This window comes from Osmerus eperlanus, chromosome 19 (assembly GCF_963692335.1).
Source record: "Osmerus eperlanus chromosome 19, fOsmEpe2.1, whole genome shotgun sequence".
NCBI classification, from domain to species: domain Eukaryota; kingdom Metazoa; phylum Chordata; class Actinopteri; order Osmeriformes; family Osmeridae; genus Osmerus; species Osmerus eperlanus.
In genome coordinates this window covers 6,504,863-6,526,509 of record NC_085036.1, presented here as the reverse complement: position 1 = coordinate 6,526,509, position 21,647 = coordinate 6,504,863, and the positions used below count along the sequence as shown (strand labels likewise).

At 48.1% G+C, this 21,647-nt stretch overlaps 4 protein-coding genes across 7 annotated transcripts; all 4 read right to left on the bottom strand.

Annotated features, from left to right (window-relative positions):
- Positions 1-595: 595 nt before the first annotated feature.
- On the bottom strand, positions 596-6,296 carry ddx52 (DEAD (Asp-Glu-Ala-Asp) box polypeptide 52). Its single transcript, XM_062484964.1, has 15 exons — positions 6,143-6,296; positions 5,668-5,902; positions 5,347-5,489; positions 4,947-5,132; positions 4,418-4,561; positions 4,077-4,188; positions 3,911-3,983; positions 3,606-3,809; positions 3,375-3,465; positions 3,058-3,180; positions 2,749-2,899; positions 2,549-2,624; positions 2,384-2,455; positions 1,345-1,635; positions 596-1,182 (listed from the first exon to the last, which is right to left on the bottom strand). Exons 1-15 carry the CDS (start codon positions 6,227-6,229, stop codon positions 1,137-1,139), a joined length of 2,034 nt encoding a protein of 677 aa, XP_062340948.1. The 5' UTR covers positions 6,230-6,296; the 3' UTR covers positions 596-1,136.
- A 465-nt stretch (positions 6,297-6,761) lies between these two features.
- On the bottom strand, positions 6,762-14,669 carry heatr6 (HEAT repeat containing 6). The gene is made up of 20 exons (XM_062484963.1): positions 14,316-14,669; positions 14,119-14,226; positions 13,810-13,950; positions 13,469-13,584; positions 13,228-13,342; positions 13,005-13,106; positions 12,734-12,880; positions 12,013-12,263; positions 11,689-11,863; positions 11,379-11,585; positions 11,093-11,192; positions 10,568-10,950; positions 10,351-10,473; positions 10,058-10,144; positions 9,766-9,900; positions 9,523-9,645; positions 9,287-9,411; positions 9,022-9,118; positions 7,753-7,957; positions 6,762-7,641 (listed from the first exon to the last, which is right to left on the bottom strand). Exons 1-20 carry the CDS (start codon positions 14,619-14,621, stop codon positions 6,986-6,988), a joined length of 3,702 nt encoding a protein of 1,233 aa, XP_062340947.1. The 5' UTR covers positions 14,622-14,669; the 3' UTR covers positions 6,762-6,985.
- Positions 14,670-15,024: 355 nt separating this feature from the next.
- Positions 15,025-17,673, bottom strand: dynll2b (dynein, light chain, LC8-type 2b). 2 transcript variants are annotated; one of them, XM_062485015.1, is made up of 3 exons: positions 17,495-17,673; positions 15,777-15,913; positions 15,025-15,654 (listed from the first exon to the last, which is right to left on the bottom strand). In XM_062485015.1, the coding sequence occupies exons 2-3, from the start codon at positions 15,906-15,908 to the stop codon at positions 15,517-15,519; spliced, it is 270 nt and encodes an 89-aa protein (XP_062340999.1). In that variant the 5' UTR covers positions 15,909-15,913; positions 17,495-17,673; the 3' UTR covers positions 15,025-15,516. The 2 variants fall into 2 exon arrangements, with proteins under 2 accessions (XP_062340999.1, XP_062341000.1); XM_062485016.1 differs by lacking the exon at positions 17,495-17,673 and adding an exon at positions 16,214-16,578 and having other exon boundaries at positions 15,777-16,014.
- Positions 17,674-18,347: 674 nt separating this feature from the next.
- LOC134039276 (serine/arginine-rich splicing factor 1B-like) lies at positions 18,348-21,477 on the bottom strand. Of its 3 annotated transcripts, none has more exons than XR_009932758.1 (5): positions 21,056-21,477; positions 20,700-20,878; positions 20,438-20,610; positions 19,398-20,205; positions 18,348-18,916 (listed from the first exon to the last, which is right to left on the bottom strand). XR_009932758.1 is itself a non-coding variant. In XM_062485014.1 (5 exons), exons 1-5 carry the CDS (start codon positions 21,244-21,246, stop codon positions 19,462-19,464), a joined length of 684 nt encoding a protein of 227 aa, XP_062340998.1. In that variant the 5' UTR covers positions 21,247-21,477; the 3' UTR covers positions 18,348-19,461. The 3 variants fall into 3 exon arrangements, 2 of the variants coding, with proteins under 2 accessions (XP_062340998.1, XP_062340997.1); XM_062485014.1 differs by having other exon boundaries at positions 18,348-19,481; positions 20,085-20,205; XM_062485013.1 differs by having other exon boundaries at positions 18,348-20,205.
- Positions 21,478-21,647: the final 170 nt, after the last annotated feature.

Below are 21,647 nucleotides of genomic sequence, written 5' to 3'. Positions count from 1 at the left end.
GTTGGGCTGTGAGTATGGGGCGTGTTTCAACCGAACCCGGACAAAAAATGCATCTTCGCTCAATTGGATAGACCTACAACCAATCAGAGCAACGTAGTATGTTGTTTGTTGAAAACGAATTCAACCCAAGCGCTCTTTGGTGATGTGGTTGATTAGGTTACTGTTGATCATCTGTCCTTTGTCGTATAAAGCCCGCCCTGACAATTTGATTGGTCCAAACAGCTCTTGTTCGGACATAGTTTTTCCCCAACCGCAACCCCAAATTTTTTTGTGGGTGGGCTAAGTTTGGCTGGCACCCAGGCTAAGGTTTGCCAGGTCCAGCAAACATTTCCAGCACAATGAATGCTCAAAACCAGCCTCAAATTCTTGAAAACTAGCACAATATTTGTTGGGTGTACTACAGAGGAGTGAACACATTTATCCAATAGGTTCCTCCATAGTTGAAATGTAAAAATGACTGGTTTTCTGCGATTCCCACGTTTCATTGGTTCATTACAAAAAATAATGTTATCATGCCACACATGACCAACATTTGTATAACCTTCACTTGACCCTTGACAGACAGGCTATATAGCAGCAAAAAAAGTCTGTAGGCTCCATCAAATAAAATTTTGTTCTACTCATTTTGTATATGATATCAAACACAAATATATACAAAACACAAATATTAAGTTGAGATTATTGGGCTCTTACAGTACTGTAATGGGGCATTTTAGTGAAGATAGATGGAGTCAGCAGTCAAGCTTTATGTGAAGCTCAAACCCCAAGTCATGGTGGGACCCAGCTAGGGGTAACCTCCAGAAAATACATGTTTGTTTGTGGAATTGAATATTCTCCTTAACATATTGAATTCTTGCATGCTTTGTCACCAAAACAAATACATAGACTTTAGCTAAGCATGTCAGCTGACTGATCAAGTGGAAAGAAGAAGTGAAAATGTTTTAAGAACATACAAGTTAACCTTTGTTAAACAATTTACACCAATTTATTGAGTTCTTCATAAAAAGTCCATGAAGTATATTAGAAAAGGCAGCAACATTGGTTGCAAAGGAAACAGAGCAGTGTCCTCATATACAAGTCAGTCTGTCTCGTCCTCTCATCTTGCCCACGACTAGCACCATGCTAGGCCCATGCTCTCAAGCAGCTTGTCCATTCTCTGCCGTGGCTTTCTTCACCTTTTTCCTGTGAGGAAATACAGAAAAGTCTGTAAATTGCTTGAACAGCCTTACAACAAAAACAGAAATCACATTTAAAAATATTAGTCTTATTAAAAGTCTTTAATCATTTTTAGGGATACAGTGACCCAGACTGCTGCATCTCAGTGTTCTAAGCTCTTAAACGAACCTCTTCTCCTTGACTCCAGCAGAGGGCGCCAGGCCTTTTTTCAGCTTTTTGACAACTGGGTTTCCCCCTGCTCCTCCTCCATTCTTCTGCACTTTCTTTCCTTTTTTGTGTTCATCACCCTTCTTCTTGACTTTTTCTTCGCTTCTCTGACCTTGTTTCTTCTGCTGATGTCCTCCTTTCTTCGTCTGGGCCTTCTCTCCTTGTCTCTCTCCCTTCTTTAGGAGGAAGCTTGGCGTGGTGCGTATGGTGCTCCTCTTGGGAGGCCTCTTCTGCAGCTGACGCTTCACCTTACTGCACACACAAAAACATCACAACTGGTTAATACATGAATAATCATGTTTAAACTAAACTGTTAAATTACATCGGTATAGATCAAAGATCACTCGCTCATTCTAGAAGGTCATTTGTAAGTGCAGTTGTAGGATGCAAGCCAAATGATTTCACCAGGCTCCACAATGTTAATTGGCCTGCCAGCTACCCATCTAGCTGTTGCTGTTGAAAGTTGATGGTAGGTTTGCAAATGGGTTTCCCTTGCACACTATCAACCATGTTTTTGGGCTAATGGGTCTAGCTGTATAAGATGTGTGCTTGGCCAGCAAATGGTACTTAAGACTACATGTAGGACTGGTAGATGTAGAAGACTGGTAGATGTAGGACTAGGCGGTAACTCAATTTACATCGACAGTATCTGCAACTATAACTGTTCTTGTCAACAGATCCATCTGACAGGGCTTTGTATCTGAACCTGCCATTCCCAATACCATTTTCCTTATCCATTGCTTGCTAGTTGCCATCCTAGTTAAAGTATTAGGGCCACACAACTCAAAAACATTTAGAGTTTATTCTCACAACTGGTGAGATTTTAAAGCTTATTTGTCAACTTTCACAGCCCTAGTTTAAACCTGTATTATTAGAATAACATTGTGACATTTATTATACAGACAATATTGTTCAAAAAGATATTATACAGTATCTGCTCCTAGTTCCTCTACCATCACTTAGATAGCAGAGTGAATAAGTGTTCCTGTCTAAAGGTCACCTGTGGATTTTCTTGAAGCCGACCATGTAGTCTGGTACAGGACAGCCGGCCTGCTTAATCACGTTGGCAATGCTTCAGGGAGGGAGGGAGAGAGAGGGAGAAGATTATAAAGTGAAAAAAGGAGATGTCTGTGTTGGCAGCGATTAAATCCCTTTTGTGCTGTACCTGCGCAACAGCGGCTTGTCGTTCTCCGTGAAGAAGGTGACTGCCTTCCCTGTGTGTCCGGCCCTGCCCGTTCGCCCTGAGAGACGGAGGAGAGAGATGAGGAGAGGAGTTTTGAAGGGTACACGTAGGTGTCATGGGTAATGTACACACACAGGAGCCCAAACTAGACCGGACGTTGAGGCCGTACGGAAGGGACTAACCGATGCGGTGGATGTACTCCACGGCGCTGGTGGGGAAATCGTAGTTCAGCACCAGGTTGACGCCCTTGAAGTCGATCCCTCTGGCCAGCAGGGCTGTGCAGATCAACACCCAGATCTTTCCTGAGCGGAAACTACTCACGACGTTCTCCCTCTGAGAGGGAGAAGGAGAGCGAAGGAGAAAAATAAAGAGAGAAAAGTGAAGAGATGCATACAAAAAGAGAAAGTATGAGAATACCACTTGGTAGTGAATGTTTTACAATGGCTCAACCCTGAAGAGGTGTGCAGGCGTGGTCCTTCCTGTGTGCGTACCTGCTGCTGTGTACGGTCGGCGTGTATGATGTCCACGTTGATGCCCTCGTACACCAGCTCATGGAAGAGCTCTCGCGCTCGCTCTATCGACTGCACAAACACCAGCATGGGTGGCAGAAACCCCTGACCAAGAGAAAGAAGGAGAGAAAGAAAGTGGAAGAGCACAACAAAACCGAGGGAGAATGATGAAATGCTCCTTTTGCAACGTCACATCCTCCTCATCAACCTATTGCGTAGAAAATATCGTTCCGCCAAGCTGAAGGAACTTTCTTCCCTCGCTCATGTTTCGGCTCCATCTTCTCCTTGGCGCTGCCTACCTTCTTGATGATGTCCCTCATGGCCAGTAGTTTTCCATTCTCTGTCCCCACAAAAAGCAGCTCCTGTTCTACCGTCTCCACCGCCGTGTTCCTGTAGGGAAACAAAATGGCCGAAAGGGGTGTTAATGACTCCGCTTTTTTCAACTTGGTAGCCTTGAGGTCTTCTACTCCCAGAGCCTGAGTGCTTAACAAGCGGTAGTCCTGATAGGACGAGAGTTGTAGGTAGCGTACCTGTGCCCGATGTTGACCGAGACCAGGTTGTCGAGGTTGAGGCGGCACCACTGTTCCACGTCCGCGGCACAGGTGGCGCTGTAGAGCGCCCGGCGGACACGGGGACCGGAGCACGCCAGGAACACGGCCGCCAGCTGCTCCCTGAAGCCACTCTTGCCGTCCTCGAACAGCTTGTCGGACTCGTCCACCACCAGCCACTCCACACTGACACACACACATATATGACTTCAAGGTGCAAGAGCTTGCGAGGCGCTGAAGGACAGCTTGTTTGGGACACACACACACATATTGAGGTGGTTAATTACCTGCTAAGGTCCAGTGCTGGAGGATCTTGTTTCAGGAGGAAGACGACCCTGTTAGGAGTACTGACCAGGATATCTATGGAGAGAAGGAGGTAGGGAGTGAGGGAGAGAGTGCGAAAGAGAAAGCCTGCGATAGAGAGTGTGCGAGTATGGCGGTGTAACGGCGTACCATATTTCTTGCTGGACTGAGGTCCGTATCTCTTGGCGGCCATGGACGCCTTGTCGATGATGTGGACCCTGAAGCCTGTCCCCTCCGACAGACGAACCAGCTCTCTGTGGGTCTAAATACAACAGTTAGTCAGCCGTACACCACCGACCACCTAGCAACACAGGAGCTTTGCAGTGTCTGTGAATATGTTTGTGTGTATGTGTGTGTCTGAGTTTATGTTGGTGTGTCTGTGAGTATGTTTGTGTGACTGAGTGTAGGTTAGTGTGTCAGCGAGCATAATTATGTGCGTGTGCGTAAACGTCCGTGTTTGGGTGTGTGCACCTGCGTTAGTGTGTGTGTACCTGGCTGGCCAGCTCTCTGGTGGGGGAGATGATGACAGCCCTAAAGCCCAGATTGGCTGGCTGCTGGAGGTGGGCCAGCAGGGGGAGACAGAAGGCCAGGGTCTTCCCTGAACCTGTAGGGGCGCACGCCAGGATCTCACGACCCTGAGACAAACACACCGTCACGGTCAAGAAGCAGCAGTTGAAGCACGGGGGCAAAACGAGAGGAAAATGTATGTCAGAAATCAATATTTTGAATATTCTACTTGATTTTTAAGTCACAACAGTGTAAAGTTAGTCTAAACCGGTGGTTTTCACCCCTGGTCTCAGGGACCCCCCTGTCCTGCATGTGTTAGATGTCCCACTGCCCCATTAAATGAATGGGTGCAGAAGCCAAATAACCACCATTCAATTGAATCAGGTGTGTTGGAGCAGGGAAACATCTAAAACATGCAGGACAGGGGGTCCCTGGGGCCCAGGGTTGAGAACCACTGGTCTAAACGGACACAGTCAACAGAAACAGAGGATTGTGTCGCGTGTGTCTCCTCACATGCATCATCAGCGGTATGGCCTGCATCTGTATGGGTGTCGGGGAGGTGAGCCCCGCCTCTCGCAGGTTCTGAAGGACCCGCGGGCTCAGACGGTACTCAGACTGCAACTCTGCAAACGTGCACAGCGGGTCGGGCACGTCACTGCCGTGCACGTTGATCCGGTTTCGTGCACGTATACGGTTCACCTGAGACAGCAGAGAGGACAGGTTGACTGTCAAACTCCGTTCGACTATAGATATGCAATCCAAGACAATGAGACAATGGCATTAGAGTATAAGATAACACTACCATGACTGTGTCATGTGTGTGTGGATAAGCTATGAATGCATTAGTCTTTTATTAGATGTTATGTGTGTGTTCATATCGAGTGTGTGTGCAGAGTGTGTATTTGTTGAGTACCTTCTCCTTGTGCAGTTGTTTCATTCTCTTGAGAGAGGTCTTCTCCTGCCCCTCCTTCTGCAGGTCTTTGGTATTCCTGTCCAGAGAGGAAGTCCAGCGGATTCCTTCACCCTGGCTCTCCCCAGGCTGCCCATTGTTTTGATCTAGAGAAAACCAGCAGAGAGACGAGCATGTGAACGGGTCCGAGAATAAGCTTTGCATCATTTTACCTCACTTGCTTTGGGGCTATCGCCTTTCTATACTCGCTGAGTCAGTCAATGCATTACTTTGTCCCTGCTTAACAATTCCATTCAAGAGTTAGCTAAAGCGACGACTGCTTACCTTCGGTTTCTCCAAATCTGCATTTCTTTTTCTTCTTCGCAGCTGTCTGCTCAACACGCAGTTTTCTTTTTCCACTGACGGATGTTTCCCCGTCTTCTCCCTGCTCGTCATCTTCTCCTTCCTTCTCTTCTTCTACAGCCCTGCTTTGGCTGCCTAGGTTAGTAACCCCTGTTCCAAAAAAGTCTATCCCAGAGAGAATATCCGAGGACCCATCTTTGCCTTGAGGTCTCACGACCTTATAAGAATACAAACAGAGAAAACATTCAACCTTCAACTTAATTTTCATCTAAATTCGGTATAGTCGACAATAACAAGCTACTTGTTACAGCAGCAGTACTACATGTTAGTAGCACTGGCTAGCTACATATTAGCTAGGTAGATACACGCTTCGGGACATTACCTTCTCAACGGTCGGTTTCTGACCATACCAATATAACACAATTAGATCAATAAAAACAGTCCGATTGTAAATTACCTTAAATCGTTCAGCATCTTTCCCAAACCTCTTAAAATCGAATTTTGCCCCTGCTCCCAGCTTCCGAAACAAGTCAAAGGCGTCCATTGAAACGGCGTGGGGCAAGTAAAGGCATGACTAGTCACACTTCTGAAAAGTAGATCAAATGACTTCTCGTCATTTGATTAAGCAGCCTTTCCACCTACACCATCCAAAAGGGGTCACCAAAAGGCAATCTGGTCGCTCTGCAGAATCAGGATCCGGTTTATTGCCAAGTTTGTTTACACAAACAAGGAATTTGCTTTGGTGGGTTGGTGCATACAATAAAGACAACAAAGCAGACATTTCGTTATTCCAAAAGTGGGAGTACAATTGCCTTTTCATGCATTTTCAAGCAAGCAAAACAACAGTGAAACTCACAGAATTGGTCAAAGTAAAAATAATTAGGCTTTATATGTTTACTTTCAAGTAGCTTTTTTATTATTTTAGGCCGCAGGTTCAAATCCCCCGTTCTATGTCGCTTTGGATGAAAGCATCTGCTGAACAATTAAGTTAACTCAGACACAACATCACAGGTCAGTAAAAACAGGATTTTAAAAAATTGATTATTTTTTTTTAAATATAAAGTAATTTGTTTAGGGGGGGGGTTCGGAAAGTTGATTGTTGTGTAGATGCATCAATATAAAAAAATTAAGAATCCCTGATTGTTAAGTATAGATATGATCTCTGGGAAAGGAATAATTAACAAGGAGGCCGATGCTCTTCCAGTCTCTTTTTAGGGCACCGTAACATTAAGTAGTCTATTTTCCCTCAGTTCTGTTCCATTCTGGTGGGGTCAGGCTGGTGTCACAGCAAGATAGGAGGTCAAACAGTGGGAGTAAACTGAGCAACAGTGGGAGTGCCGTGGGACCCCTCTAGCTCCTCGCAGCTCCGCAGCACGTCCTCCAGGAACGCCACCACCATCTTGGCCCCCCTCGCCTCATCCATTCCCAGGCCTTCCCCTCCCTCTGCCTCCACACATGCCCCCCTCAGTCGGTCTCGTGTCTTCTGTAGAGCTGTGACCCTCTCCTGGGGGTTGGAACTGTCCCCCTCCTCCCCATCCCTCTCTCCCCCTTTTCCTCCTTCCCTCCCCGGTCCTCCGCTTCCTTCTCCCTCTCCTCGAAGATACTTAACCAGGTGCTCTCTGATGCCTTTCCCCTCCTCCCCAGCCAGCGACGCCCCCAGGGCGGGCATGTCCTGCGATTGGCTGAGGGAGAGTAGGTGTGTAAGGGCTTTGGCGAGTGTGTGTCGGAGGCTGGCACAGTAGCGGTATTCCAGGAAGTCGTGCGTGTCCTCGCTGTTCTCCAGGGCCATGGCCAGGGCACTCCACACACGGCCAAAGCGCTCCACGTCGCCGTAGCTACTGCGCTGGGCGGGAACGGAGAGGGCGGCGGCAGACTTGATTCGCACCTTAAAGTTCTTACAGGAAGAGACGACAGAACAGAGGGCAGAGAACGCGTCGCTGGACCATTCGGCGGAGTCTATTGAGAGGAAGGGGAAAAGAGAGGAGAATGTTTGAAGCGCTTCAAAACATACAGTATACAAGGTTGTCAATTACAGTACACACATTGTCTGTGTGTGTGTCAAACTACCAAGGGGGAGAGCAGGGTTTTGGAAGGCGTTCCCCAGGGCATAGCAGGCATTCCATCGGACTTTCATGGTGGCCTCGGATTGGACGGTTTGGACAAGTGCTCGGACGGCCTCCTCTAGGGGCAGTTGGAACACCGGGCGGGTCAGCTGACCATAACGCAGGAAGTGGAGCAGATTCCCCAACGCTCTCACAGCATTGGACTTCACCTGGGATAGGAGGAGAGAAGCTACTGTGTCAAAGGTGGACCACTGCTTCACAAGGTACATTGGGGAAAACGGTGCATTTAGTTCAAATGACCCGTGGTAAGGTTTGGGAGGTGTTTTATTGACAATTGACCTATCGCTAAGCCCCGCCCCTCAAACGCAAACGGGCCAATGGCAGTTTGGTAACAGCTGCACTCGGACATCTTCAGTTTACAACTCCATAGAGTAGCATTAGGAAAAGGGATTCTTCTCTTGTTTTATCGGGTTTGTTGTAATTTAAGTGTAAAACAATGGTCAAACGATGTGCATGGGGTAGATGCAACACTGATACGAGGTATCATGAGAGGATGGGCAATGGGGTATATTTTATCCCATTTCCCAAACCAAAACAAGAGGGCCAAATGTCTCCGGTGGATAAAGCTGTGTGGCAGACCACACAGTCAACTCAGCGTAACGAAGATAAACAAGGATGTCATCACATTATTGGCATTGACAGTACCGCCTTTCACCAATGATGTTATGCTAGGCAAGTTATCTCTGGTTAAAACTAGCTAACGTTAACGTTATAGCTACGTATAACGTTTGGCTAGCTATTCACTAGCTAGAAAGTTAGGACACTGCCCTGTCAGGGACAGGGTAATGCTAGTAAATAAACTAATAAATGTAGGTTTACATCTCAGTGCCTATCCAGATTAGTTCAATTGACTGAAGGTAAATTAATGTGGCTAATCTAACCCTGCGGTGCATCAACAATACTGGTATTGCCAAGCATTGGATATCCACGATTCAGGATATCGTGAATGACCGTGAGATGAAGCTTCCCCTCTTGCATTGAGATCTGTAAATTCTCGCCTCCAATTTAAGTTTGTCATCCACCATATCTACTTTTAAATTATGTACGTATCACTCCATTCATTGCATAATGAAGTCCCTTTTGACGGCTAAAACTCTAGTCAGCTGCGATAGCTTGTCCGAGTTAGCAACAGTAACTAAGGGGGGCGGGGCTTAGCGATAGGTCAATTGTTGCCACGCTTTAAGGAGGTGATGTGCTTGGTAGAAGTCCTTACCCTGTCCTTGTCGGCCGAGGCTCGCGCGGCTGACTTCAACATCTTCAGCAGCAGCATGTCAGACAACTCCTCCTGGAAGTCTTCACCTACACACTCCCTGAGAGGGGGAGAGAGAGAGAGAGAACAGTTGGAAAGAGAGGGAACAGTTGGATGGGGCAAGGGAGAGTAGCAGACAGTCAGTCAAAAAGGGAAATAAAGGGAGGCGCATTATTTAAGACAAATATGTCGACCGTGCAGACCCCCCCTTGATAGACGGCGTTCTCACATGTTGACGATAAGCGTGTCCGTGAGGTTGCCTAGCGACCAGGCTGCCTTGGCGCGGACGTTGGCCGATCGGTCGTCCAGCGCCATCAGGATTGTATTCGCCGTGTCTGCCACAAACATCACATCCTGCAAAGACAATACCATCGGTAATGGCAATTGCGCCTTGTGTGAAAACACGTCAATAGAACAGTGGAGTGAGGAGGCGAGGGGTGTTGTGGGTAGTGTAGTCATCAGTACCTCTCTCAGACAGGGGAACAGGATGTAGACTCCCAGGGCCCTGACAGCGGCAGCCTTCACCAGAGAGTTGTCACTGTAGGTCAGGCCCAGCAACACCGTGATGCACATCACTTGGCTCTTATCCTACACACACACACAAGCAAAATAGTCAAACACAAAAGCAGCGCAACTCAATTTCGGGTTTTTCCCCCCACAGACAGGAGAATGAGAGGACAGGGAAGGGGTGGATCGGAGGAGACTCACGGGCAGCTGTGCGAAGGCCTGCGGGAGGATGGAGGAGAGGGTGTCACAGGCGCTGGTCTGCAGAGTGGGGTGCTGCTCACTCTGGAGAGCCCTGTTCAGCGGCCCACTCAACACCTCCAGCCAGAACTGCACCACCTGCCGAGGATCCCACCACACATATTCATGCTACACCCGCCATGACACGTTGATATGTCACACCTGCATTACGCGTTCAAATGTTACTTTTTGCACTGCTACGCAATTACTACAACTGCATCATGCGGTGTGTACAGCGATGCGCAGACTAGCGTACCTGGCTGAGGGGGACCCTGGCAGTCTCTGGAACGCTGCTCTCTGCTCTGTACTGCTGTATTATACCTGTCCCCAACTCTTCTAGCAACTAGAGAGAGGAAGAGAGAGAGGGGGAAGGGGAAATGGATGTTTGGCCATTTTATTTGGACGATCCTTTTTATCACTGCATACACAAGAGACAGACCCTTGGCTGATGAGAGAGAGACAGAGACAGAGAGGGGAGAGAGACAGACAGGGGCTGATGAGAGAGAGACAGAGAGAGAGAGGGGAGAGAGACAGAAAGGGGATAGTTACCTTTGCTCCGTGCAGCTGTATGGAGGGGTCTGTCTCTCGGAGGCAGCTAGCGCTCACCTGGCCCAGCTCACACAGACTCCCCTGGGCCAGAGGGAAGTACCCTCTCACCAGGTGGGCCAGAACCTGCAACAGAAAACGCACGCTGAATAAAACATGTTATCGAATCTTCGCCCCCCCCCCCCCCCCCCCCCCCCACTGCCATCTCTCATCTCCTCACCTGCAAGGCTTCTAGACGTAAGGGGAAGGGCTCGAGACTGGTAGGCCCGCCCCCTCCGGCTGCCTCGCTGTCCGATTGGTCCTCTCGGGGTTGAGTGACAAGCGACAGGCACAGCTGCAGCAGCCAGGGCGGCCCAGTCCCCCCTCCCTCCTCTGCAGGGGTGCGCGAGGCCGGGGGAGAGGTGTGGGCGCTGCGGTTTGAGGGGGAGGAGGGACCGTCTCTCTGCCTCCAGCTCAGGGCCGTGTCCTGGGGGGTGTGTGAGCCCGTGGTGGAGGTGCTGCTGCCCCCTGGCTGTCTGAGAAGGAGCTGCACCTCAGGAAGAGGGGCCTGGGCGGACAGCAGGGCCCCGTACAGGGTCAGGACGGACACGCGCACGTTGACGTCTACGACGGGAAACACACACTTACTTGGTTACTATAAACCTGGTCGGCACTATAAGTGTATATGAAAACACTGCCCCACCACACACACATCTTGACAAACATCCACATGTACACACTCCCATATTCACACACATGCACAGACCTCGGTGGCGTATGTAGGGGCGTATCTGTCTCCAGAGGGGACTGAGTAGGCCGGGTCTGAGGCGGTTGTAGGGGGCGTTGGACACCAGGTGGGCCAGACTCTACAACAGAGCAGAGACCCGTCAGTGTGCTGGGACTTGTGTGTGTGCACGTCAAATATCAATAATGGTACTAGCAATATCAGTCATCCAGCGAGGGATAGCGGATGGTACTTCGACCTGCGTGAATTGATAGCGAAGCCCAGAGACGCGTGTGTGTGTGTGTGCGCGCGAGCCCGCGTGCGTTACCTTGATGACCTGTGTGAGGGTGTGCGGGGAGGCCTCGGCCAGCAGGGCCAGGCTCAGGGAGCGGTGCAGCTCCCTGATGGCCGTGGCCAGGGAGAAGGAGAAGGGGGTGAACGCCGTGCGGGGAGGCGCTGTGTCCTCCGCCACCCCCAGCAGCTGGCGGGAGCCGTCCAGCAGGGCCGAGAGCACCTGGAGGGCACAGGCACGCACCTGGGGGGGGGGGGGGGGTGACGAGTTGACACAGGGAGCATGGGTCTTCGTGTTTGACTGCGTCAATATGTGAATTGTGCATATCCTGTGTGTGTGTGTGTACCTTGGGGGAGGGGTCCTTCAGTATGATGGTGAGGAGAGTGAGAGGGGGGTGTCCTCCGATGGGGGCGTCGGGTATGAAGGAGGACCAGTAGCCATAGAGGGTCCTCTTCTCCACCCCCTTCACCACCACCAGCAGGCAGTGCAGCGCCCCCTGTCTGACGCGACAGTGGTACAGCCTGACACACAAACACACAGCGTCAGAGGGCTTCCTTCAGGCTAATATGACAGTAAGAGCCCGAACACATAGCAAGAGAGGGAATGAGAAACCAAGAGAGTGAGAGAGACAGATCGAGAGAGACAGAAGGAGAGAGGGAGACACACGTACCTCAGCTTGTTCTGTGCGCCTCCCTCGGGGTCCGAGAACTCAGAGTCCGAGCTGCTTTTCTTCCAGGAGGGGTAGAGAGAAGGAGATGCCGCGGGGCCTTTAGACCAGGCCTCTCCTCCTCCTCCTCCTCCTCCCTTCACGCCTCCTCCTTTTAAAAGCACAGGCTCTCTCTCTCGCTCGTCCTCCTCTCCGTCATCCCCTCGCTTCTCATCCGTCTTCTTCCCCTTCCCCCGGCTCTTTTTCTTCTTGTTCTGTGGAGAGATGAGGAGCCACAGAGAGACACACACAGAGAGAGAGAGAGAGAGAGAGAGAGAGAGAGAGAGAGAGAGAGAGAGAGAGAGAGAGAGAGAGAGAGAGAGAGAGACACAGAGAGACACAGAGAGAGAGAGAGACACAGAGAGAGACAGAGAGAGTGGAGGGATGAAGAGGCAGAGAAAGAAAGACAGCCAGAGAGAGAAAGAGGTGAAGAAAGAAAAAGTGAGTGCCACTCAGTTCTCATATCAGCCGACCAAAAATGACAGCCAATTACAGGCAGAAAATTACATCCAAATTACAAGAAGCGATACAGCTTGATTAGCAATCTCTGACCATCTTTAAATCCCAACTGTGATCCATGTTCTGCTCCTATGGCTAATCAGCACGCATTGTACTCAGGGAGATGACTAATAAAGAGGATATTTCAGGTGAGGGACTTATGAGGGAGCAAGGCTGCAGGACTTACCCCAGAGGCCTTGCCCTGTGCAGGGGGGTCAGGTGCCGGTTCGGGAGGCTTGGGGGCCGATTGAGCCTCATACTGGGGGAGGGTGGCAGGGTACAGCACGGACGGCCACTCCACACACACACCCGGGGCCCCATGGAACATGAGCCTCTGACAGACACACACGCACACACACAATCATGACAAGGCTTTGATACACACGCAGTGGTGTGAGCGACTGCATTAACATATTGACGTTCTACTTATAAACGTGCTTGTTGCACAGGGACTGTACCTTGAGTGCGGCCAACAGAGAACCTAGGTCTTCCCCTGGTCCGAACTTCCACTTCCCCCCAGAGAGAAGACACTGGAGGCCCTTCAATGCCCCCTGGATAATCTACAAGGAGGGAGGGAGGGAGATTGCTGAGTGCAACAGAGACAGACGTGAATTCAGATGCTGAATATGTTTGTGTGTGTGTGTGTGTGTGTGTGTGTGTGTGTAACAACAGTCTGTGTACCGTGCAATACAGCAGTTCATCACTGGTGGAGGATTTGGGTGACTGCAGTGTCTCCAGGAACACTCTGAAGCACACACTCTTGTACTTCTCATCTAGAGATGGCTGGCCAGGAATCCTACAAACACACACACACACACACATAAGTATAGCTGGTTATCATCAGAAACTATTTCAAGTTGAGATGATCTCGTGACACACACGATTGAACTATCCTAAAAAGTATGAGATTGTGAATTCCTACCCCAGACAAAGGTTGGCCATACAGGTTAGAGCAGCACGCCGTAACTCCATGTCTGGCTGGGTGGGGGCGCTGTACAGCATCAACACTCGCGTCTCACCCAGTAACTCACTCAAGTGCTGCAAAGAAGGGAAAACAACAGTTATAGCTGAGCTCAAAACGGCAGTTTCTACACCATGTAGGCCTTCCAACACAGCACAAGAGTAGGTTTAGACCACACCTGGAAAAGCTTCCAGTGTGTCCTTGATTGCAAGCCAACATCTCCAATTGCATTGGATGGCGTTTTAGACACGTTTGATACTCAGCCCATTAGAACGTATTCTAATTGCACCGTATAAATCTACCTTGTGGCATTTATGTCCATTCCCATACACCAGAGTGGAGAGTGCTAAAAGCACATCAGAATGGGTCCAAGAGCTGCAGGCACTTAAGGCACGCAAGGTATAGCACACCAACAATTCCAGCGTGTGCTCATCCACTATCACCTGGAGAACAGAGAAGAAGACTGGGAATAGGTTGAACCGTCATAGCACCATGCCCAGAGACAAACTGTCCTCCAAATTCAAACGTCCAAGAATAGTATTGTCAGTCATTGACCCGCAGATTCTGGAGCTATCGACATGATAATGCAGTAATCTACAGTGTGGGCATACCTGAAGCTGGTTGAGTAGATGATGAATGAGTTGGCAGAGTTTAATGACTAGATGTTCTTGACTGAGTGGCACTAGACGACTGGCATGAACGAGCAAAGCGCAAACATCCTAAAGAGGAAAACAAGATTGATTTGTATACGTACCGTAGCTTGCAAAATTATACTACATGGCACCGTCACTTCATGACGGGTACCTACCTCAGGTCGTATATAGGTGTGCGGACTAAAGTTGTTATTGTAGTTTTCTGAAATTAGTTGATCAAAGAGCAGGTTGAGCTCGGTTTTGAGACTGGCTGGATCTCCAGATCGTAACAAGCGGAGCTTAGAGGCACACCGGGCAAACTGTACCCCAGCGTCTGACACGGAACCAAGTTCTGTTTCCTTAGCAAGCGGAATGAACGGAGCAGCATCTGGAGATAAACTAACAGGCGGTGTGTCGTTAACTTTAAGGTTGGAAGATACTGGTCGCACAGGACCCGGTGACAACGTTGCTTTAGTCGCCATCTTAGTCTACTTAAATGTGGTCACTACTATGGTAACTCACATCAACATCCGGGGTCAAACGGAGGTTTAATCATAACTTCCTCTTCTGCGCAATGGTCGTCGCTCTCTATCACTCATCAGATCTGTTATTTAATTATAACTTCGTTGCTGTGTAATTTTTTAGGGCCTACGGCATTTTTGAACATAACGTGGTATGAGATTAGAACAAAATTATTTGGACTGATGGTGCCCTTTCCTTCACATTCTCATGAAAAAAAGATTAATTATATTATGGATGGATGGTGCCAATTATCTGACAAATAGTTACACACCCAAGAGACATTAACTCAAAAGACAAGAGGCAATATTACTTTGAAATAAAGTATTCTACTCTTTATTAATAATGTTTAAGCAACAGTCAAAGCATTTTGTACAACATCTTTAATAACAATAAATCAAACAGAAAATAAAAAAAGCATCATAAACAAAAATATCCTGTTGCTGAGTCATCTTAGGCAACTCCATGACAAGCATGTTTATCATACTGCAACATATACACATGAAGTAATGTACACGGTCCATGCATCAGTGCACAGCCAGGTCTTAAGAATAATCTAGAACGTTTGTAGAGTATGAGTTAGTCTGTGTTTGAGCAAGTGTGTGGATGCAATTGTTGGGGGCAAGGCGTTTGTTTGTGTATTGTGTGTGTGTGTGTGTGTGTGTATGTGTATACACGTGTGTGAGCGAGTAAGTAAGAATGGCCTCAGCCATCTGTGTATCACAGTCCAGTTGAAGAGCGGAGCCCCTTTCACTGTCGGTGGTAATGTGGTTCAGAGGAGTCACAATAAGGGGTAAATAAGGTAAGAGGGGGGGGGGGGGTAGGTTAGGTTATCTGGGGTGGGGGGGGGGGGGGGGCTCAGCCAGACTTGAAGAGCAGGATGGCTACTTGGCCCAGGTAGAAGTAGATGAAGTGCTTGGTCTCGTGAGTCACATAGCTGCCGAAGTTCCTTCCCACAATGCAATGCCATGTTGGGTTGTACTTCTTATCAAACTCCTATGGAGAGAGGGTTGGGGTCAGGGAGGGGAAGGTGGGCACAAAACGTGTTCATCTTGACTTTTAAACGCGCGAATCTTAAGTCGGGAAACTTCTAGACCCCATGCAAAACCCCAGGTTACCTTTTTGATGTAGGCAGCAATGTCTTTCTCAATGTTGTACTTCTCCATGGCCTGGGTAGCACAGTCCACCGCGTCCTGTTGCATGTCCTCTGACATGTCTGCGTTCTTTATCACCGCCTTCCTGTCAGTCATGGTGGCTGAGAACAGACATGCGCACGTTTGAACTCCAAGCAAGGCCTGACATACTGCAGTGTCCAGACTGTCAGCTTTTACTTCAGTCCCTTGTAAATCACATGTGGTTTTACATTTAGACATTTACATTTAGCAGACGCTCTTATCCAGAGCGATTTACAGTAAGTACAGGGACATTCCCCCGAGGCAAGTAGGGTGAAGTGCCTTGCCCAAGGACACAACGTCAGTTGGCATGACCGGGAATTGAACTGGCGACCTTCGGATTACTATCCCAATTCCCTCACCGCTCAGCCACCTGACTCCAGGTTTTACTGAATTACTGTGATAAACCAACACATGGACATGTCTCTGGTGTAGGGTAAGGTGCTGTGTCTCATGACTAGGTCTTGGTCTCCATTGCAGGGAATGTAGAAGAGTCAGCAGCCACAACCCTCCAAAAAACTCAAACAAACGGTGACCCCCATGTTGCTTCATGTGGGAGGGATGCTGGCAAATTGCAGAACCAGTAACAACAACACACAACAGGACACAAGATGAGAGGTTGAAGTAGGTGGTTTGAGCAGTGTTGTTGTAATTCCTGATTTTCTCATTCCTGATCTCTGCAGTCTGCAGCTCTAAGCCAAACAGCTCAGTTATCCATCTCCTCCCAACCAACACTTTATCACCTCGCTCTGACAGAGAGCAATCTGGCCTCTGTCCATGATGAACAGCAATCCCAGGCTGAATAAGATGCAAGGGGAATACCGCATTAATTCATGCAATTAGGTTGAACCCATAATCTATAGACACCAAGTGATATCCAACTACAAGAACAAACTTGGACTGGTTTTCAACTCACGGAATGGCAACATGGACGTCGATGCTGTCCAAATGGCCTACTCTGTGACTAAACCAAAAAGGCTTCACTATAGGCTATGCCTTTGGAACAGCAATAAACTAAAAGAATCCACAAACCATTATGGCTATAACATGAATCACAAACTACGCACAAAAGCACAGTGTGATCAGCCTTGGGAGGCAGTGGTCTGACTAGGTGATCACCTGTCTCCCCTTTACAACACCTGTAGTCCTGAAAATCACCTGCGTTTATCTATGTGGTCGGCAGTGACGTTCGAGTTAATAAGGATAACTTTCTGCGGTTAAAATGTTATTTATCAGATTTATTTTTTTATCATGACAGCGGCATTAATTTCGTCTCTGTCCTTGAAGACAGGCTGTGCTTCGAGAGCGCAGTTGAAAATGGATTCAGCAACGTTGTATCTACATTGAAACATCTGCTAGGTGTTGAATGACCGCGCGGCGACACTTCTTAATCACCCAATTCTGTTAACGATGTTTCTGGGCATTGCTTTTGCAATTGTAACCTAGACTATCATTGTAACGACTACATCTGACGTTGCTGTCATGCCTTATATATTTAGAAATAGACTGCATCTTTAGGCATAGTCTGGACATTACACATACACACCGAGTAGAACAGTGACTGGAGTTCCGATTGCGCACATCTTAGAACTTGAACGCAGGAGATGCTGCTAGTGCATCTTCCATGATTATGATAGACTGACATTAGAAAAATCGTAGCTCACCTGTTTATTGTCCGACTTCGCTTTTGTACTACAAATGACTTTATACACACAAATAACTCTTCCCGTTTTTTTTTTTTTAACCAAAGTTATGCGTGTTTGTATCCTGTACGCTACGAATGATAGACCACTGTGTCGCTCATATGCGGTTACATGCCACGTTCTCACTTGCTCCGCCCCCCGCATTGCACCGACTCTCTTATTGGCTCGAACACGACTTCCACCCGGTCGCTACAAGCGTTTTCCACTAGCATGCCATTGCCTGCATCTTATTTCCACCCACAATGCTGTGCAGCTCTGTTGGGAAGCTGATTGATGCTAAACTGCTTCGTCTTACTATGCATCCGACTGGCTGCTGAATGATGATTGTTTAATCTTTGTGACTCTCTCTTATATGCGACAGCAAAGGTATATCACTGATGAATTAAGTGGCATAGTGAACGATGCCATCCATGAAGCCTTGAGTCAGTTTGCGTTAAATATCTGGTTTTCTGATTGGGATGGTGAAATCAGTCCCACTAAATTTAGAATTATAGTTTTTTTTTAATCACTGACCATTCCTAGTCTTTGGGGAAAAACACTTGATGATAGCTGACTTGGGTGGTAATACATTATCAGTAGGAGTGGAACATTTAGAATCAAGAAAGGCCTTTTAATGATAGTACAAAATTTAAGTAAAAACATGTCAGATCACATGCTTCAGGTAAACCTAAGGTATGTGATAAGATTTGACAAGCTTGTCTGATGCTTCTGAATGATGCTGAACCATGTTCTATTTCTAGTGAAATGTGGTAATTAGAGTGAAACACTGGCACAAAGAAGTGAATACAACGAAAGAATTAATACTGCTGTGCAAATGGGTATTTATTGACGAGAGGCATAAACACTGCAAACCATGTGAGTATATGAACTAAAACTGAACTCGCAAACCATAATTACGACATCTCACCCTCTCATGCCCTCCTTCCCTCCCTCCCACGTTAGAATGCCCCTCGTTAGCCCTCGTTACCACTCCTTACGCGCGCGGGTCCATCCTGTGCCTCGGAGCACGCCTCCTGGCTTTTGCTCCAGGGATTGCTCCTCTTTTTTTTATAATTATGAAAAGAAGATACCTCGGAAAAAAAGAAAAGATTGCCGATCAAGATCCCGTCAGGGCGCAAATCTGAGGTTCCACCAAAAGAAGCAAATGACAAAGGAATTTGTTATGTTTGAGTGCCAATTAGGTGAGTTATTTTAACATAATGATTCCGGTTTGGTTGGTAGGGGACAGGGACGGGGGGGCTGGCCCAGAGGGTCGGGATCTTCTCCCGGTAAAATGCTCCCACGCTCCTGCTCCATGTATCCATCCTTAAACCTAATCCTAATCCTGAATCCTGATCCACTGATCCGGCTCCGGGATGGGGAGACAGTGAGCCCCATCCAAACCTTCAGAATACCAGCAGAACCAAAGAGAAGGAGGCAACAAGTTAGAATTACACCCATGCAAAAGAAGGAGCTTTTGTTGTCTACAAAAGCCCCCCCCCCCACGACCTTCATTCCATGGCCAGAAACTAGAGAATATACAAACAAACTAAAGTGAAATGATGCCACAATACATAAAGAGCAAAATCATTTTCAAAAATACAATATTTTACACTGGGCATTACTGAGTAGGCTACTGGGATTGAAAAACGACGATCTTACTGGTCGACCAGCATGGACAAGGGACATGCATACAAACATCCTTACAGTGAGAGTGGATGTATAGGTGTAACAAACACCGGGCAAGAGACATGGGATACAATATTGCAAAGCCAAATTTAGGAATTATAGTACTGATAAACATACAGTTACACTGTCAAATGAAAAAAAAAAGAATCAGGCTAAAAGCCTATTAGTTGGCTTTAAGAGGCCACGGTCGTCATACCATTGGCTCCTTATTTGACTCCTTCTCCTGTTTATCCTAATATGACTTTTCCTGTGTTTCCATCCTATCCTGCTCCTCTGAATTCTACAGAAAGACACATGAGAAGGTGAAAGTACAACAGTTCACACAAGTAAACACGCCAGGCCCAGAAAAACAACATGTATCCTCGAAAAACCATTCACAAACCCATCCCTGCCGACAACATGCGTTAGCACAAGGCCACACTATGATGGAAGCACCAAGGCTGCTTGTCCCATTTCCACTGGGTTCAAACAAGGAGAGAGAGGGGAGAGTTACCAGTCAGAATGACACAGCAGGGCTTGTAGAGATGAGTTAGAGGGTGAAACGCGGGGTGATGGAAAGGGGAGTGAGGAGAGGGGAGGAGAGGGGGGACGGTGGTTATGGGAAAGAAAGGGGGGGGGGACAACGACGACAGAAGTTCGACAAACAGGGTGAGAGGAATGAGAAGACGGATCAGGAGGATGAACTGAGTAATAAAGCTGATTGTCCACCAGGGGGCAGAGTGAGTCACAGCTGACGTCAAACTGATCAGTGAGTGGGAAGTCTCAGACCACACAGGGCTAGAGGTGGCCGGTCCCTGGGTCTGGGTGGGTGCTGTAAGCATCTCGGAGACGAGCTGGTTGAGGGCCTAGGTGCGTGAGCGAGAGCGGGAGTAGTTTGGGGAACCTGGAATTCGGCGCGGCGAGTAGCTCCGGGACCGGCTGTTGCTGCGGCTGCAGGAGCGGGAACGGCCGTAGCTAGGGCTACGGGGCCCGTCCACCTTCACGCGGATGTAAGCTGTCTCTCCCTGGATGCACACGGAGACACACAAACAGCTGCTCTGTGAGAAACAAACTTCTTCACACAAGCCGATTCAGACTAGAAGACAGGGTTAGTTATATTTTCCCTTCCCTAATTCATCCACTTCTCCCCCACCCTCTGCTGTGTGACTTTCCAAGACTTACCTTGGTAAACCTTCCAAATTCCAAAGCTATTCTCTTGTGTGCAGCCATTATCCCATGTCCGTCACCCTAACCTACCTCATGAGAGCGGAACTTAGTGTTATCCAGCTTGCGGACGGCGTAGGTCATGTCTTCCTTGCGTACAAACTCCACCACACCGGTGCCATCACGGAACACGTCAGCGTAACATACATCACCTGCCTCTCGCATGTGGTCCTTCAGGTCCTGCCAGCTTCCACTGGGTGGGAGGCCTAAGGTGTGGGAGCATACATAATGGATACTGTTGACCTACATACTGTACAACTGGCAACAATACCAGTGACTGACTGACTCACCTCACCTGAGACAATGACCCTGTACTCGGAGCGTCGTGAGGGTGGGCCATACCTTCCCCGTGGAGCTCCAATACCTCCGCCGCCTCCTCTCCCACCCCCACGCCCGCTTCGTGGGAACTCCACACGCAGGCGATAGCCATCATAGTCGTAGCCGTCACGACCACAGACAGCATCATCTGCATCCCTTATTAAGACAAACAGTCGACATAAGTTGGTAAGACTCGGTTCGTAACGTACAAGGCCGAAGCAGGGACATTAAGCACTCCATAAAAACAACGGCCCATAAACGTTTTGACAAGGACTGACACTACTTTTATGGTTTGTTATATATAGCTACCATTTATACTAAACAACGCCACACCTAGGATCTTCAAATTCAACAAAGGCAAACGGCGGTCCTCCTCTTCGGTTTTTCAGATCAATGTCCCGTATGGCCCCGTATTTATAGAAAACATCTTCGACATCCTTGGTGCGAATGTCTGGGGGAAGATTGCCCACGTAAATCCGACAGTCGTTATTACCCGCTGGGCCTCGAATGACTCCTCCAGACATTCCTCCGAATCGATCACAAACAAGAAGCACTGCAAACGTGTGTACAAACAAATCAAACAACCTAAATGATCGCCGATTAAGGTATTAAACGGTCACGAATATGAGACTGTTAACGATACAAACACAATTATCTTCTAAATTGTGTTGTGGGAAAAACTGTTCGGTATACTTCAGTCCAAGAACTAAATTGGAAAACCAGCCAGCTTCCGTTCTGAAAATATGGCGGCGGACGTGAAGGTGCGCTTCAAAACATCATGCAAAATGTAGAACGTGAATTTTCTAATTGCTTTCCGAAAGCAGCGTATTGCTGTCCGTGCATTTACTTAATAATATGTACTAATATCAAGACTATTTCACGACAGTCTTAAGTCTAAGTTTATAAGGGTATCGAACCACACACT

Bases quoted from the DNA above. Each gene is read 5' to 3' on its own strand.
- dynll2b (XM_062485015.1), bottom strand. From the start codon at position 15,908: ATGACTGACAGGAAGGCGGTGATAAAGAACGCAGACATGTCAGAGGAC. The intron at 15,655-15,776 runs GTAACCTGGGGT...CTCTCTCCATAG, and splicing joins TTGCTGCCTACATCAAAAAG to GAGTTTGATAAGAAGTACAA.
- heatr6 (XM_062484963.1), bottom strand. From the start codon at position 14,621: ATGGCGACTAAAGCAACGTTGTCACCGGGTCCTGTGCGACCAGTATCT. The intron at 14,227-14,315 runs GTAGGTACCCGT...TTTCCTCTTTAG, and splicing joins ACACCTATATACGACCTGAG to GATGTTTGCGCTTTGCTCGT. The intron at 10,145-10,350 runs GTAACTATCCCC...TCCTCTCTCTAG, and splicing joins TACAGCTGCACGGAGCAAAG to TTGCTAGAAGAGTTGGGGAC.
- ddx52 (XM_062484964.1), bottom strand. From the start codon at position 6,229: ATGGACGCCTTTGACTTGTTTCGGAAGCTGGGAGCAGGGGCAAAATTC. The intron at 4,562-4,946 runs GTGAGGAGACAC...TGTTTGTCTCAG, and splicing joins CCATACCGCTGATGATGCAT to GGTCGTGAGATCCTGGCGTG. The intron at 1,183-1,344 runs GTTCGTTTAAGA...ATTTCCTCACAG, and splicing joins GCTGGAGTCAAGGAGAAGAG to GAAAAAGGTGAAGAAAGCCA.
- LOC134039276 (XM_062485013.1), bottom strand. From the start codon at position 21,246: ATGTCTGGAGGAGTCATTCGAGGCCCAGCGGGTAATAACGACTGTCGG. The intron at 20,879-21,055 runs GTGTGGCGTTGT...TGTCTTAATAAG, and splicing joins GTTGAATTTGAAGATCCTAG to GGATGCAGATGATGCTGTCT. The intron at 20,206-20,437 runs GTAGGTTAGGGT...GTGTGCATCCAG, and splicing joins CTAAGTTCCGCTCTCATGAG to GGAGAGACAGCTTACATCCG.